Here is a 16,486-nt window from a genome sequence, read left to right on the forward strand (position 1 = left end):
TTTCGCCTGTTTTAACGTATTTCCGCTCTCCCGCCATCTACTTCTGTTCGCATTTCACTTCCTGATACGTCACTTCTCTCCTGCCCATTCACAACCAGCTGGCCAAACCCTGGTCGGCCCCGCCCCCTCCACTTCAGCTCTACTGTGGTCACTTGGAAGAGCTAAGTTTCTTTGTCTACTCTAAAACTATTTCTGTATTTTATTTCTCTAAACTATTTTATATCGCACAGAGACAGCGTTAACATCTAAATGTGCATCAGATGTGCAACATGTTGAAAGACACGGAACAACTGACGGAAAAAGTGTGGACTTTATACCAGTTTTTAAATTGTGTTGATAGGCCACGTAAAACCAGAGTTATGATAAAAAATATATGCAATGTTTGGTTTTCATCCTGAATACTATTGTTGTTTATATTTACTGTGGGAAGAAACGGGAAAAACAGCGTCTTATAAGGAAAACGCTCGAAAGCCTGTGAGCAAAACCCCAAAAAACCCCACCCTTTCCGAAGGGTGGGGTTTTTTGTATGTACAATGTCGACCAGTCAAAAAAATGATATGGCAACATGACATTTAGTTGTTTAGGAAGGGGGACGTGAGGGGCGGGGTTAGGGGTGACAGTGTTTTGAGATGTGACAGATTTGCGACGTTTAGCGCAAATCTTGTGTAGTCAGTGTGTAGTGTAGCCAATAGTTTTGTTGTGTGTGTCAGAACAATGAGGCGACTGCTGAATGTTACAGGAGTGATACATGTGCTGTTGTCAGGCCTGCAGGTATCAGGCTGTTCTCCTTTATCTTATAGTGGACAGAATCTTTTTTTTTTTGGCAGTGGCACAAATAATTTTTGTGGCATCAAATTTGATGCATAACAGCTGATTGTTCTGTAAATAGTTTGAAATGTTTATTTAAAAAAATGCCTTGGCTGCATTTTTATGTAAACAGCAGCAAAAAAAAACCTCAGTTCGACCTCCTTGGCTGTAATTGGTCCAGCCCAGAATCGATCATGACCAACTGCCCAATCCACCACCATTCATTTATACCGTTAAAAAAAGAAAAGAAATTAAACCCCATCGGCCTATAAAAACGAAAAATGATGGCCAGTCCAACCCTGGTTGTGGCTAAGCAGCTCACAACAGCTTTGGACAAATGAAGCATTCTTGATGTTTGTCGTTTCAGTGTGGCTTTCGTAGATTTCAAAAACTTTGCCTAAATGTCTGCGGGTGGTTTCAAACGCTGCAGCAAGGCCCCTGACCAAATCTTCTAAGTACTTGCATGTGACACCATTGCTAATACAGCTACATTGAATTCAGAGTCCATTTTAAGATTCTAGTTCTGACTTTTAAAGCTGTTAATGCACAAGCATCATTTTATATCATTGACCTTCTATCCCTAGCTGGTCCCTGAGGTCATGTGATCAGGGCCTACTTGTTATACAGCATACTAGGCTGAGAACTAAGGGAGACAGAGCTTTGATTGTGATTGTTTTCTTGCTTTTGCTGCAGATGTAAGGACACGTATTGGGAATTTACTCAAATATATAATGAAAAAAGATAAACATTTCCTTACCTTTGTGGCAAATAGCCTCATTTATTGTGTCCATTGTGACTGTTTAGTTGTTGGCTCAACGGAAAATCCAGCAAATGATGCTACAAGAGGGTTCAAGGCCAGGAACGTTTATCATAACAGTCACTGAATCGAAGGACCAAAGATCCTTCAGAAGCCAAAAACTGATTGGCCTACCAATGTAATGGAAAGCTCCTTAGAACCAGATGACCCTGAAGTCAAAGGTGAGTCCACAGTAAATGTTACTAAAGTACAAGCCTTTTCTGATGCTATGTGTTGATTGATAGCGTACTTCTCAGAGTGGAAGAGGCTCGAGGTTGCTGTTGCTTGGTTCCTTAAAATGAAAACAATCCTTTGTGGAATAGGATGTAAAAAAAAAAAGGAAACGGTCATCCTAAGTCAAATAATCGTACCTGTAAAAGATGTACAAAAGAAAAGGTAACGATAACACAAATGTGTGGTCTATCCACAGAAGATCTTCTGGAAGTTGAGCTCGCCCTTATCCGATAATGCCAGCGACAAAGATTTGGAGAAGAGATTGCTACGTCGTTAAGTGGAAGCAATAAATCCTTAAGCTGACATGATAAGTACGGCTGGAGTTACTGGACTTTCTCAGTACCACAAGTCTCATACATAACAGAGGCATCAGATTTCCCTGCCCTCCTTGGGATGTCTAGAGGTAAGAATCAAGTGCACCCAAAGGAACTTTGCATCAGTGGCCATATGCTTACCATGCAGAGCAGATATTCGGAGCTGCTGCAGAGCATTGCAGTTGTAACTTGTTGTTTTATGTGATTAAGTTGTGCGTTAATGAATCTGTAATTGTTGTTCCTTTGGTAAATTAATTGCCGTGATTGGCCTTACTGAGGTAGATTAATTTTTTTATTTAAAGGTTGCATGTTAGTGCAGAATAAACAGGTTAGTTTGCTGCACTGTGATGGATTTCATGCTCAGAGTTCGGTTACATTAAGTGTAGCAGAGATGAATTTGAGTTAAGCTGATGGTGCTCAGATTCATTCACTAAATTCCACCTGTATAAATCCCACAGCTGTTTTACTTTTGTACATCAGCCTTTTTTTAGACAGTGTTTCACCTCCTGTAGTGGCAGCGTTACATCTGTTGATTCCCCTGCAGCAATGTGAAGCTTATTCACACTGCCCAAACCCACTGAGTGAGTAGTCATGATATCATTTATGTCATGTGTTTTCCACGATCGCTATGAGACGCAAATGATCAGAATGTGAATGTTAACACATCTTCTTATTTTATTTCCATCACACCAAAACAATAAGCAGTGCACGCCCTTTGACGTCCACACCAAGAAAAAAGCAAGGGAAAAATATTTTGTTTGTATTTCTTATTGACTTGGGTGAGTAATAACCACAATCAATATTTTTTTTTCAATAGACCCTGTAGTTTTTAAAATATTGATCTCTACCAAATGCTTGAAAAGTCACTGGTAAAAGTATGAAACGTCATGCAAATACAAGTACATTAGATAATACAGTTGAAAAAATCTAATTATAATTATAATTAAATTAATAACAAACTATCCAGGGCACAATAAACTGTATCCCTGTATCCAGGGATACAGTTTATTTCTAGTAGCATGCCAGTGACCATTGCTGGCTTTCATCCCATCAAAGGAAAGTATTACATCAAACAACAAAATACATGTTTTTTAATCTGCAAATGTGACAAGTGTGCAACAGCACAAAATTATCACATTCAGACCACTTCTGATTGAATGCTACAGTGCAAAATCATTTTTGTTTCAAAAATTAAAAATAAAAACAGTGCAAATCAAGCACATCTGCTTGTGGTTTTGGTCTATGGTGTAGCATTTATTCTGTGGTCCTGGAGAGCTGGATCATGGTTGTCCAACTCTAGATGCTGGCTTGTTAACTTGGTTCACACAGCCAGGTGGAAACCTTTTGAGAGCCATCGGTTTCTGATCCAGTAGGGCACAGTTCCTCTTGTAGACCAGGTATTCAAGTCAAGGATGTATCTGAACAGTGGAATATGCTATCTCCGTAACTTATAACTCGTGTAATATCATATCAGAAAGCTTAATTCCTCTTATATGCTAATTATATACAGGGATGAGTGATGGGCATGGAATGGTAATCTTTGCATTGGACTCTTTGCTCCACCGTTTGACGAATGAACCACAGGCATTGTTTAGGAGGTTGACACATCTCTTTTCAAACCATTTCATTGCAATCAGACCTTTATCAGAGCCTGTAATAACAAGCTCCATGGCCCTTCTTCATCAGGTTTTTGGTTTTAGTGTGGGAAGCATGGTTTTTCTGCTATCGGGGGAGCTCCACCAGTGCAGTTTGGTCATACAGTGCCAATGCACCTGACAGGTGTGCAAGTTCTGCACCAAGCTGAAACTTGTGAAGAGGTTCTTTTATGGGTTTGCATAGTGTTTTTTACAACTTTGGCCCCTTAGAGGTAGCTTCTGTTCCTTTTCACTGGGGGGAGAATTGAAGAATGTAGATCCCCCTTGATACAGCAGCAAGTCATGGATGATGCCAGATGAACTTGCTTGGCAGAACAATTTAAAGCCCCACTCATCAGTGGACCTGTTGTGGCGGTATGCAAATTGTAGAGGGTCCAGTGAGTCAGGTAGTGAAGAGCAAACGAAGTTCCTGACCAGCTTTTCGAAGCATTTACGATGGGGGTCAGGGCTACAGGTCGCCAGTCGTTCAATGCTGTCATGCTTATTAATGCTGTCAAGTGACATACATCTTTTTAGTAAGTCCTCTAACACTACCATGTATCAAAAAATTATATCTTCCTACCTTAGTTTCATCAAAAACACTCAAAATATGTTGGATGTTTTTTTGTTTCTGACTTCTTGGTTAGGAGAGATATAAGAAGAGCCAACAGTTCACATTCACAGTGCCTTCTGGTGGATTTTTTTGGCATTACAGATGTAAACCAATTGGTAGTGTGGGATTATAATATTATTTTATGCCATGTTAGACCCTTAATTAAAGATTGTGAATTATTATGTAGTTTTAGTTTGCATTATTCTCCTGAATTAGAAGAAGGTAATAACTATTACATTTGTTAGACTGATTTGCATTACATTAGACTGCTGATTTATTGTGAATGAATGATATTGTTTTATGATGCATTATACTGCTGAGTTATAAGAAATACTGTTCGCAGAAAGTCATCGCCTTATTTGTCTGATTAAAAGAGAACAGAACATGCTGGAGAGGTTTTCTGCCCCATCTCAGCAGGAGCAGATAAACAGGGAGCCAAGGTCGTAGCTTAGGCGCTGTGTGAGAGAAAGCATGTGAATGTTTAGGCTTTTATGATAAGGTGGGGGCCACTAGAGGCTATAAGAGTTTGATCAATGCTCCACCATTTTGAGATCTGATGCTGTCTGCGTACGGTGTCCATCTCCCACACGTGTGATCATTAAAATCATCGTTTGACTCAACCCGGCCGGACCAGTGTTGTTATTGTGGTTTTTCCTCTTGTATCCATCCCCAATATTTGAATCCGTAACAGTAGAAAAGACTCAATAAGGTAGATCAATTTCAGTGAAAGCCCCAGTTAGATATAGGGCCTGAAAATGTACCTTACCAATTGGTTGAGCAGAATGCTAAAGGGTTACATTTTATGCTTCCCACACTAAAAGTTTCTGACCATGTGTAGGGAATTATCATCAGTTGTGTTACACTTTATTCTGCTTCAGCTGGAAGCTGGTGAAGGCCATTCAGAGAATGTGTTGTTAATTCAAACTGGAAACGTAAGGCTGGAAGCCCGTTTCAGAAATCGTGGATCATACCATGAATCTCATTTTTGATTCACTTATTGAAACTTCAAACATAAGGGAAGTACTCTTAAACTGTGTAAAGGACCCGGCATGACTCAGATGTGGGATGCTTTATATTTTGCCCAGCACGCTGCTGGCACTACCACAGTTGTGTTTTCAAATCAAATCAAATCAAATCACTTTTATTGTCACATCACATGTGCAGGCACACTGGCACAGCACATGCGAGTGAAATTCTTGTGTGCGAGCCCCACAAGCAACAGAGATGTGCAAACACAACAACACAAACGAGCAAAATACAAGAATGGCCAACCTGAAACTAATAAATATATGTACAATATATAATAGTGTATGCATTTCTGGATGTGTATACTAAATATTTTCCTACGTGTGTGTGTGTGTGTGTGTGTATACACATTTTTACAAATTAAATAGTAAAAAAAAAAAAAAAAAAAAATTAATAATAATAATAACAATAATAATAATAATAATAATAATAAAATATATAAAATATACAGAGTTGAATATGTGCAAAACAAGTGGCATTTATATACAGTGTGGAGTGCATAATGTTGAAGTTCCAGTAGTGAAGCTGAGGTGTCTATGACGTGTTCAGCAGTCTGATGGCCTGATGGAAGAAGCTGTCTCTCAGTCTGCTGGTACGGGACCGGATGCTGCAGAACCTCCTTCCTGATGGAAGCAGTCTGAACAGTTTATGGCTGGGGTGACTGGAGTCCTTGATAATCCTCCCCGTTTTCCTCAGGCACCGCTTCCTGTAGATGTCTTGGAGGGAGGGAAGCTCACCTCCAATTATCCGTTCAGAGCACCGCACTACTCTCTGGAGAGCTTTGCAGTTGTAAGCGGTGCTGTTGCCATACCAGGTGGTGATGCATCCAGTGAGGATGCTCTCAATGGCACAGTGATAGAAGGTCCTGAGGATGCGGGGGCTCATGCCGAATCTTTTCAGTCTCCTGAGAAAGAAGAGGCGCTGCTGCGCCTTCTTCACTGTTTTGTTTGTGTGTACTGACCACGTAAGATCCTCAGCCAGGTGTACGCCAAGGAACCGGAAGCTGCTCACTCTCTCCACAGCAGCGCCGTTGATGGTGATGGGGGTGTGTACTTCTCTGCACCTCCGGAAGTCCACTATCAACTCCTTTGTCTTTGCGACGTTGAGGGTGAGATGGTTGTCTTGACACCAGTGGGTCAGGGCGCTGACCTCCTCCCTGTAAGCCGTCTCATCACCATTGGTGATAAGACCCACCACTGTAGTGTCGTCCGCAAACTTCACAATGATGTTGGAGCTGTTAGTGGCTGTGCAGTCGTAGGTGTAGAGTGAGTACAGGAGAGGGCTCAGTACACACCCCTGTGGAGCACCAGTGTTCAGTGTGATGGGGGATGAGGTGATGCTGCCCAGTCTGACCACCTGGCGTCTGTCAGACAGGAAGCTAAGGATCCAGCTGCAGAGGGAGCTGCTCAGTCCTAGATCCTGCAGTTTCCTGTCCAGCTTCGAGGGAACGATGGTATTGAATGCTGAGCTGTAATCTACAAACAGCATCCTCACATACGTGTCTCTCTTCTCCAGGTGTGACAGGGCAGTGTGTAGTGTCAGGGCTATGGCATCATCAGTGGACCTGTTGTGGCGGTATGCAAACTGTAGAGGGTCCAGTGAGTCGGGTAGTGCAGAGCAGATGAAGTCCCTGACCAGCTTCTCGAAGCATTTGCTTACGATGGGGGTCAGGGCTACAGGTCGCCAGTCGTTCAATGAGGAGATGGTGGAGGATTTGGGTACAGGGACGATGGTGGCCATTTTGAAGCAGGCTGGGACTACAGACAGAGAGAGGGAAAGGTTGAAGATGTGCGTGAACACTCCAGCCAGCTGAGCCGCGCATGACCTGAGGACGCGGCCGGGAATCCCGTCCGGACCAGTAGCTTTGCGTGCGTTCACCTTCCTGAAGCACTTCCGCACATCCTCCTCAGACACAGTGTGCGCACTGACGTCATCCGCGGTGCGCACACTGTCCGGTCTCATGGTGTTCGCTGTGTCGAATCTAGCGTAGAATACGTTTAGATCCTCACATAGAGAGGCCGTGGTCTTTTTACACTCCCCCTGACACTCACTCTTGTGCTGCTTGTCCAGCTGCTTCACCCTCAGCTCATTTGTCTCCTCCACCCACAGCAGCTACTTAAACAGGGAAGGTATGCTTAGATGATGCTTGCTGGCTGTGACAACCAGCCTCCCTTGACACCACACCCTGAACCCATTGCTCCACCCCCTCCACTGAAGCTGAGCTACAAAGCACACTCTGCCACAGTCTGCTAATAAGAATCAACATCCCACAAAACATTGGATAGACCCCCGACTACATTAGGACCGTGTTAGTGGAAAATGATTCTATGTTTCTTTACCTTCTTTTAAATGTACAAAGATGCCTTTTCTCTGCCCTTTGTCTATGGTTAGATTAGTTTAGAATTATCCTTTTAGACTTTCCCAGCAAAGACATATTGTTTTGGGACATATTGTTTTAGATTGTTTTATCTCTCACAGCTTTCTCCCAGCTCTCTGCTGACGAGATTAGCGCCACATATGGAGTTGTTTATTTTATCTGTTTATTATTTTCTTATCCTGTTCTCACTGTCTTTCCTATAAAAAGTGCCAAGCCTCTATTCACGGTGTGAGTTGTTTTTAACAGCTTACCCGTGTGCACGTTAAAGCATCAAAAGTAATTCTGTCTCATTGTGTCTTTATTTCTCCTGGGTTTTTTACAGAGTTTTCCCCCAACAGACCGACAGACCCAAAATAGACATGAGCTTCACGTCTATATTGGGTCTGTTGGTCCATGACCAGTTCACATCATGTGGACATCTAAACATGTCACTCCAACCTTTGCGCAGTTGGGAGCATTGTCCAACTTATTTTGAGACGCTTGTCTCGTGAATCCTGTATTCTGATTTTTTTGGTTTTATGGATATTTTTGAATTTGTCCAGAAATTCTTTGTATGATAACCAAAAACATTACAATGGATGTCCTTTTTGTTCCATTAAGTATGTATGTGGGAAGAAAACAATTCAAATGAGGTGCTTGAATATGATACATTTACATATTGATTGTTGTTTTTATCTGTAGTATTTTCTCCTCTCTGTGTCTGTGTTTTTCTGAAGAATGACAATGTGTATTTCCTGCTGTTTGTCTCCACTCTGCACTTTAGTCTTTCTTCCTGTCATGTCTTTGTTTGTCCACCAGGTGTCTCCCTCAGCTCATTTTCTCCAAATCAGAAGCATCAGATTTGTGGAGATGCTCTGCCTGCCAGACACAGCTCAGGGCAAAGAAACATGTCAATCCTCCACAATATACAGGCCTGTGTGTTATTTAGCTTTTATATTTCAATGTATAAATGATCGAGTGTCATCAAGCATTTCATCTGAAGAATGAGATTAAACGTCATCACTCTAGCTATAGTAATAATAATAATAATAATATCAAAAACCTCAAAGATTCAATTTTTTGTTATATTTTTAAAAGTTCAAACCTCAAAGACATTAAGTTTACAGTCATATATGATCGAAAAGAAAAATCAACAATCTTCACATTTCAGAAACTGGAACCAGCTTTAAATGTGACTAAAATAATGATAAAACAATAAATTCTCTAATCATTGACTAACTGATGAATCACTGCAGCTCTAATATATTTTTGCATTTGACAACCCACTACAGCAACTACAGAATAAAAGCACTAACCAGACTGATGACAGATTTCAAACATGCTGAATATGAAGAGTAGTATCATTTAAACTCACATGATTATCAGCCATAAGAACAAATTCAGATTTATATTGATGTAAGGTATATAAATGTAAGTACAGTTTGAATCAGTGCAATATTATTTTCACACATCAATGGACCACTGAACTTCTCAGCTTCTAAAATGTAAAGCCTCATTTAGAAACTACACAAGTACATATAATGGTCAGGGATCAACATGAACCTGTCTTCTCTATTTGACTTTAATCAACTCTGCAGTGGCTCCAAGTCCATAAAGAAAAAGTCCAGCATAGAGCGGCTGAGTGAATGTGGTCTGGACTCTGTGGAGGAGAGTCATGGTTTCAGAGACGCTGTAGAAAGACAGAATACCTGCTCTGTGATCCAGGTACACTCCTACTCTGGTGGACGGAGGACCTGAGAGGTGAGTTTGGACATTGTTATGGCGAAATTTATTATTGTCTGTGTACCAATATAATGCCCAAGATTTGTCGTTGCGTCCAAAGAAACATTCATTCACTCTCCCTACTCTGCCGATGTTCTTGTATGTGACTGCTATACAAACTCCTCCCCATCCCCACTCCACCTCCCAGTAACAACGTCCAGTCAGACTCTCTCTACTCAGGACCTGATAACATCCTGTGAATCTGTCTGGATGATCAGAATAAGACTGTTGTTGCTTCATAAATGTTACTTTTCTGTTCCCTTCAGATAATAACAGATGTGTGTGAGTTGTGTTTGGATCCAGTGTGATTTCACGTGAATATTTTAAGAATCCAGCTCTGGTCTTTGGCTCTGCTGGTGACAGTAAAACATCCTCTTCAGTGACTGTCAGTGAGATGTTTGTCCATTCCTCTCTCAGAATGTCCTGTAGTTTATCTCTGGTCTCTGACACAGCTGCTGTCACATCCTCAAAGTAGCTCAGAGGACGAATATTGATGCTGGATGAGTGTGTAGACTCACTGAGTGCTGACAGTGAGGGGTAGTTGTGTAGAAACTGGTTGTGATCCTCTGTGTGTGAGAGCTGCTCCAGCTCGCCGTCTTTCCTCTTCAGCTCAGCGATCTCCTGCTCCAGCTTCTCCTGAAGCTCTTTGACTCGACTCACTTCAGTTTCCTGCTGGGATCTGACCTGCTGCTTCACATCAGAGCTTCTTTTCTGGAGGAGACGGATCAGCTCAGTGAACATCTTCTCACTGTCCTCCACTGCTTTATCAGCAGAGCCATTGATGGCCTCCACCTCCTGTCGAAGCAGCTTCACATCTTTCTCTCGCTCCTGGATTCTCTGCTGGATGTTTAGTCGTCTCACCTCGAGCTCCTTCTGCTTCTCAGTCCTTTCTGCTGCAGCTGGGACTGTTTCATGGCCTTTATGTTCATCCATCAAGCAGAGATAACAGATACTCTGCTGATCAGTACGACAGAAAATCTTCATCACCTCATCATGATGAGAGCAGATGTTCTCCTGGAGCTTCTTGGAGGGGGCCACCAGCTTGTGTTTCTTTAACGGAGCTGCATCATAGTGAGGTTGGAGGTGTTTCTCACAGTAAGAGGCCAGACAGACTAAACAGGACTTGATGGCTTTCAGCTTCCTCCCAGTGCAGACATCACAGGCCACATCTTCAGGTCCAGCATAGCAGTGATCAGCTGGAGCAGCTTGGAGTCCACTCTTCTTCAGCTGCTCCACTAAAGCTGCTAACATGGTGTTTTTCTCCAGGACAGGCCTCGGTGTGAACGTCTTCCTACACTGAGGGCAGCTGTGGATTCCCTTCCTGTCCTCTTCATCAAAGTGGGTTTTAATACAGTTCCTGCAGTAGCTGTGTCCACAGGGAATAGTCACCGGATTTATCAGTAGATCCAAACAGATGGAACAAGAGAAGGTTTCTCGGTCCAGCTGAACTCCTTTCTGTGCCATTTCTCCTCTCAGTGTCAGTGACTGTGTGAGTTTCTCTTCCTTATAACTGAAACTAGTCTGAGCTCTGATCTCAAAATGTGAATGGAGCCTGTCAGCTCTTACACATCACCACATGTTGACTGCATGTCAGAATGATAGAAGTGATACAGACGATGGTATCAGATCCACATTAACGTGATGGTATCAATACTTTAGTTTGTGTCTCTCCTTTAACTTAAGTCCGCTTCATCAAACAGCACCTCTCTTCTTCTTCAGATCTTAATGGCATTTGGCAAACACAGATCCATTTTCATCACCTGTGCAGACAAGGGTAAAGCAGTGAAAAGGAAAAAAGAAAATCTTTGAATCAATCAATTACACAATTGGCCTGACAAATTCCTTCCAATTCTAGCAAACTGTTGCATCCAGTAATATGTGTTTTACTGATTTGATTGTTTTCCTAACCAATGTTTCCAAGACAAGTGAGAATCAACAGACACCCCAACATAAAACTGCCAGTCCTTTACTCAGGACATGATATGTGCAATTTAGACATTTGTCATCTTTAAATCACGTCCTCACAGTGAAACTTTTGTCATTCTCTTTAATAAGAAAGAAACAAGTAATCTGAGCTGCTTTGATACTTACAGCATCTCCGTGGTGGGGGGAGGCCTAATCTCATAGCTAATTTATCCACATCTTACTTGGCTCATCAAACATAATAACAACAGACAAGCCGTCACATTTCTCGCTATAATATGCATTTTAAAACAGAACTTTTGTCCCCGTTTCTGTTTTCTTTTTTCTATTTCAGGTACTCCGGATAAAACCCCACAGACGCTCTTTTGTTGTCAGGCAGCAGACTGTGGAGTGCATTAACGCTTATTTGACTGAGTCGTGTGTCTTTATCTTGTTGAAACACATCTCTACAAACACTCATCAGAGAGCCGTTTCTCAGTATTTTAGCACTCTTCATCTCCCTACAGGCGTATTTATCGCTGTTGTTGCTAAATCTGGTTCCACTCACCGAGCCGAAGAGTTTTTCTTCTTGGGCCATTTTTTTTATACTTTACGTCCCTCTTCGTGTCTCGTTGTCACGGTTACACTGTCCATTTTCTCCACATTACAGATTTCATTTTGCTCTTATTGTGGTTTTCGCCTCGTTTAACTTCGTCGTCGTCGTTTCTTGGCGGTTAGCAAACAACGACGTGGCGCATTACCGCCACCAAGTGGCTTGGAGTGTGGACTAGCGTTAGCTCATAGCAAACAATCAAATAAATAATACAGTTTATTATTATTGTTGTTGTTGTTGTTATCATCAACAACAACAACAACAACAACAACAACAACAACAACAACAACAATAATAATGCTAGAATAAAACACATAACACAACGTTGACAAAAGAAGAGCAATAAACACAAAAGCACAAGATAAAATGAACAAACAGTGGGTTCACAGTGAATATGCAGATTTGAACAGATGGGTTTTGAGTCTTGATTTAAACTGGGGGAGCAAACCAATGTTTCTTATATCTGGGGGCAGAGAGTTCCACAGCCTGGGAGCAGAGCAACTAAAAGCTCTGCTTCCCGTGGTGGTGAGGCCATAAGAAGACACAGAAAGCTGGATAGAAAAAGAAGATCGAAGTGAACGGGCAGAAGAGGTAGTGCTTAATAGGTCAGAGAGGTAAGGAGGAGCAAGGTTATGAAGGGCCTTGACGGTGAGCAGAAGAAGTTTGTATATTATCCGGAAGGACCCAGTGAAGTTTAGTGAATTTTGAACCAGTTGAAGCTTATGGGGGGATTTTGGAGGAAGACCCTGGAAGAGAAAATTACAGTAGTCAATGCGGGAGGTAATTAGACTAGGACAAGAATGGATGTAGACTGGGTGGAAAGAGAAGGACGTAATCTGTTGATATTGCGTAGATGGAAATAGGCAGAACGAGATTATTGATGTGAGATTTAAAGGAAAGTGAACTGTCTAGGATGACACCAAGGCTCTTAACCTGAGGAGAAAGGAAAACTGTGGAGTTATCAATAAGCAGATAGAAATGATTTGCATTCAAAAGGTTGAATTTAGTGCCAATAAGGAGGATTTCAGTTTTATCCTCATTTAGCTTAAGAAAATTAGAGCTGAACCAGGATTTTAAGTCAGGCATTCTGTAAAAGAAGAAAGTGGGAGGGAGGATGGATGGATGTCAGAGATGCTGAGAGAGGAAAGTCTGCTTAGAAGGACAGAGTGAGAGATGAGATCACTGAGGAAGACAGGTTCAGGGGGGCGGTATACAGTAGCTAAGATGGTGCGAATAGGTCCAGTCAGACCAAATTCAGACCAAACACATGGGTCAGCCACACGAGTAAAAATAGGACCGTAATTTCCTAGCATGTACAAAAGAAAATGACTGTAGTCATTGTCAAAGAGATTGTTAAAAGTTTGAAAATAGTTGCCGTCTAATTTTTAAATGGCAATAGATTGCCAACTGAATGACACTTTACTGACCATCTATTTGAATTCTTGTTATATTCTTATACAGCAACATATATGTGATTTTTTATGTGTTAGCAAAGTTAATTGATAGATAATACAAGTATTTGCTAAAATGACCCCAACTGTAGGCAGATTTTAGACTGACAGCAGATATTATCGACAGCTTAATAATCTAATTTTCCAGCAAAAACAAAAAAACAACTCAAGTGAGGGAACTTTACCTTAGTGCACAAAACAGATACTGACAACATTTAGATTTAAGGACATAATTTGCAGCTGGAAATAAATGTGATAAATAGCAATATGCTCATATTGCAAAATGTTAAAAACTAATAGCAATAATATAGCATTGTGAGTGAAATATTGTGATGAAATTCGTTATTATGGCTGATAATGTGAGTTTAATTTATACTGGTATTTATATTCTTTAAATGTCTCAGCAGCAATCAAAATAATAATTATTATTATTTTAAAGAAATCTGAATCTGAACATATTTCAAAGCTTCAAAGTGAGTTCTTCATACATGATACGTGACAAACATTGACACACATTGCACTTAACATTAAGCCGCTGTGCTTAAATAACATGGATCTCACAAAGGCCAGCACTGTTAAAATAGAGCATGGAAAGGGCCAGTGTGCATCTAATGTGTTACATTTTTGCAGTCAAAGTATTTTACTGAATATATTTTAATGTATTGATTCTAATTATTTCAACTTTATTTCATTTCCACTATATTTGTCTTGTATACATTGTAATTTGCACTCTCTAGTGGTGGAAAGATAAAGCTCCATGGAGCATTGAAGCTTTTATCTATTTGCTTCGTTCATGGACTGAAGCTTTACGATGCTTTATTTGCTCTTTTGTGCCATCAAGTGGACAATAAATGTAAAACAGGCAGAGTGATTATAACGACACTCTGTGAGGTATCGTAATGAATAAATGAATGAATTATGTTTGTGATGCCAATATATAAATTGTGAACATATTAACTCTGTGTGTGTCTACATGGTACAATGGAGGGTTCAAAAGGGAAACTGAAACCAAAATGGCGGGAAGGTTTTGCACTTGTGCTACTAGGGACATAATGTAACACCTAAAATAAGAGCAGTATTTTAATCGTTTCAAGCAACAAAAGTTTATACAAGTTGGAATTTACGTTTTTCTGTCCTTTCTAATACTCTAGATGTTTCCAGTGTTTGGTTGACCCAGCTATGTTTGAACCTCCACTGTTGTGTCCGCAGGTCTGCGGTATTCAAATGATGGGACAGTTTTCTACAATTACATTATTAGAATACATCAATTTACCTTGAGTCACAAGGGTGACAAGTGTGTGTGTGTGTGTGTGTGTGTGTGTGTGTGTGTGTGTGAGAGAGAGAGAGAGAGAGAGAGAGAGAGAGAGAGGTATCAGGAAGTGAAATAAGAACAGAAGTCGATGGCGGGAGAAAGAGCGGTGGTGAAAAAAGTTCAACAAGAGGCGAAAACACACACACACACACACACACACACACACAAACAGAGGAGGGGGGAGGGTCCACGAGAGGTTTGACCGGCAGGTCTGCGAAGGGACCGGAAACAGCAGAGCGACGTGACGTTTCAGGAAGTGAAATAAGAACAGAAGTCGATGGCGGGAGAGAAGAACGGGGGTGAAAAAAAGGTCAAACAAGAGGGGAAAATACAAAAAAAAAAAACAAAACAGTGAAAGTAAATCTGTAATGTGGATGAAACGGACAGTGAGCGCAATGTAACCGTGACAACGAGACACGAGGACGGATTTAAGTCGAGGTTAAAAAACTGTCTCCAGAAGAAAAACTCTTCGGCTCGGTGAGTGGAACCAGTTTCAGCTACAACGGCGATAAATAAGCATGCAGGGAGGTTAAGAGTGATATAATACTGAGGAACGGCTCTCTGATGAGTGTTTGTAGGGATGTGGTTCAGCAAGGTAAAGACACACTCAGTCTAGTAAATGGAAAGGGGGTGCAGTTTGGGCAAAGTGTTCAAGCAGTAGGTAGAATGACAATGTGGTGGAAAAAGTGACAAGATGGTGATAAAGTGGCTGAAGTGATAACGAGCTCAGCATAGACAGGAAAACATGACAAACATCATGTGGAATCAGCTCATTGTTATTGTTATTAATATTTTTACTTCAGCTGGGGTAATTGATGGATGAAGGAAATAAGTTCCACTGAATTACAACAAGTAGATATAGGAAAATAAGATATGTGTTACTATATAAGCTATGGGACAGATTTATGAAGCAGGACAGATTATTGTGACGCAGCAGTTGCAGTGAGATTTAGAAACATTGTACTGTAATTTATTTAGAAGCGTGAAGCCAGTTCACTTGAGTAAAGAACAGCTCAAAAACCAACCGATCTGATGAGGGAAACAGTGATGGCCTACTAGCTAAATCAAGATGTGACCCTGTGAACGACTTCCCTAAACCTGCAGTCCAGCAGTTCATCTAAACAAAAGGCACCTAGACTAAAACAGATGTACTTGTGTTTGCTATACCATAAAACAATAAAAGAAGGTACGAGCTCTTCTTGTGACTCCAGGATCTGAGTGTGAATGCCAGAACACTCTGGAAGACACACAGTCTTTGCAAACTACTAAGGATCACACATCCTATCACTACACAATCAATTATTCACCTCTAAGCATATATGGTTTTATTTTTCTAAGCATAAATGACAATCAACAATATAAACCTGACAGACTTGAATGGCCCGTATTTGTGAGAAACACAAACTAAATATGTCAAGTATTGATCCCTTGACATATTTTGATTCATTTATTTAAAGTGTTTGTCGAACAGATTCCACTGTTGAGTTCATCGAGTGTCAGTTTTCCTCTCCAAGCACTGAGACTGTGCAGTAAAGATAAAGGTAGATCTCAGATATACAATACACATTTAACTTTAAAAGTTGTTACCAGACTTCTCTGAAGTGGATGACCTGTTAGGAGGCAGTAAGAGAGGAGGAAAGACCACA

The 16,486-nt window shown here is 41.0% G+C and overlaps 1 protein-coding gene and 1 pseudogene across 1 annotated transcript; one reads left to right on the forward strand and one right to left on the reverse strand.

The window, feature by feature from the left end:
• Positions 1 to 16,486, forward strand: part of LOC146635700 (uncharacterized) — a 59,346-nt pseudogene that overhangs the window by 40,504 nt on the left and 2,356 nt on the right.
• On the reverse strand, positions 9,233 to 12,068 carry LOC146635703 (tripartite motif-containing protein 16-like). The gene is made up of 2 exons (XM_085348557.1): positions 12,033 to 12,068; positions 9,233 to 11,322 (listed from the first exon to the last, which is right to left on the reverse strand). Exon 2 carries the CDS (start codon positions 11,024 to 11,026, stop codon positions 9,353 to 9,355), a length of 1,674 nt encoding a protein of 557 aa, XP_085204683.1. The 5' UTR covers positions 11,027 to 11,322; positions 12,033 to 12,068; the 3' UTR covers positions 9,233 to 9,352.

This window comes from Diplotaxodon limnothrissa, linkage group LG3 (assembly GCF_057381915.1).
Source record: "Diplotaxodon limnothrissa isolate DT_005_m linkage group LG3, D_limnothrissa_male_GT1.1, whole genome shotgun sequence".
NCBI lineage: Eukaryota > Metazoa > Chordata > Actinopteri > Cichliformes > Cichlidae > Diplotaxodon > Diplotaxodon limnothrissa.

Coding starts and splice junctions, on each gene's coding strand:
- LOC146635703 (XM_085348557.1), bottom strand. CDS start 11,026: ATGGCACAGAAAGGAGTTCAGCTGGACCGAGAAACCTTCTCTTGTTCC.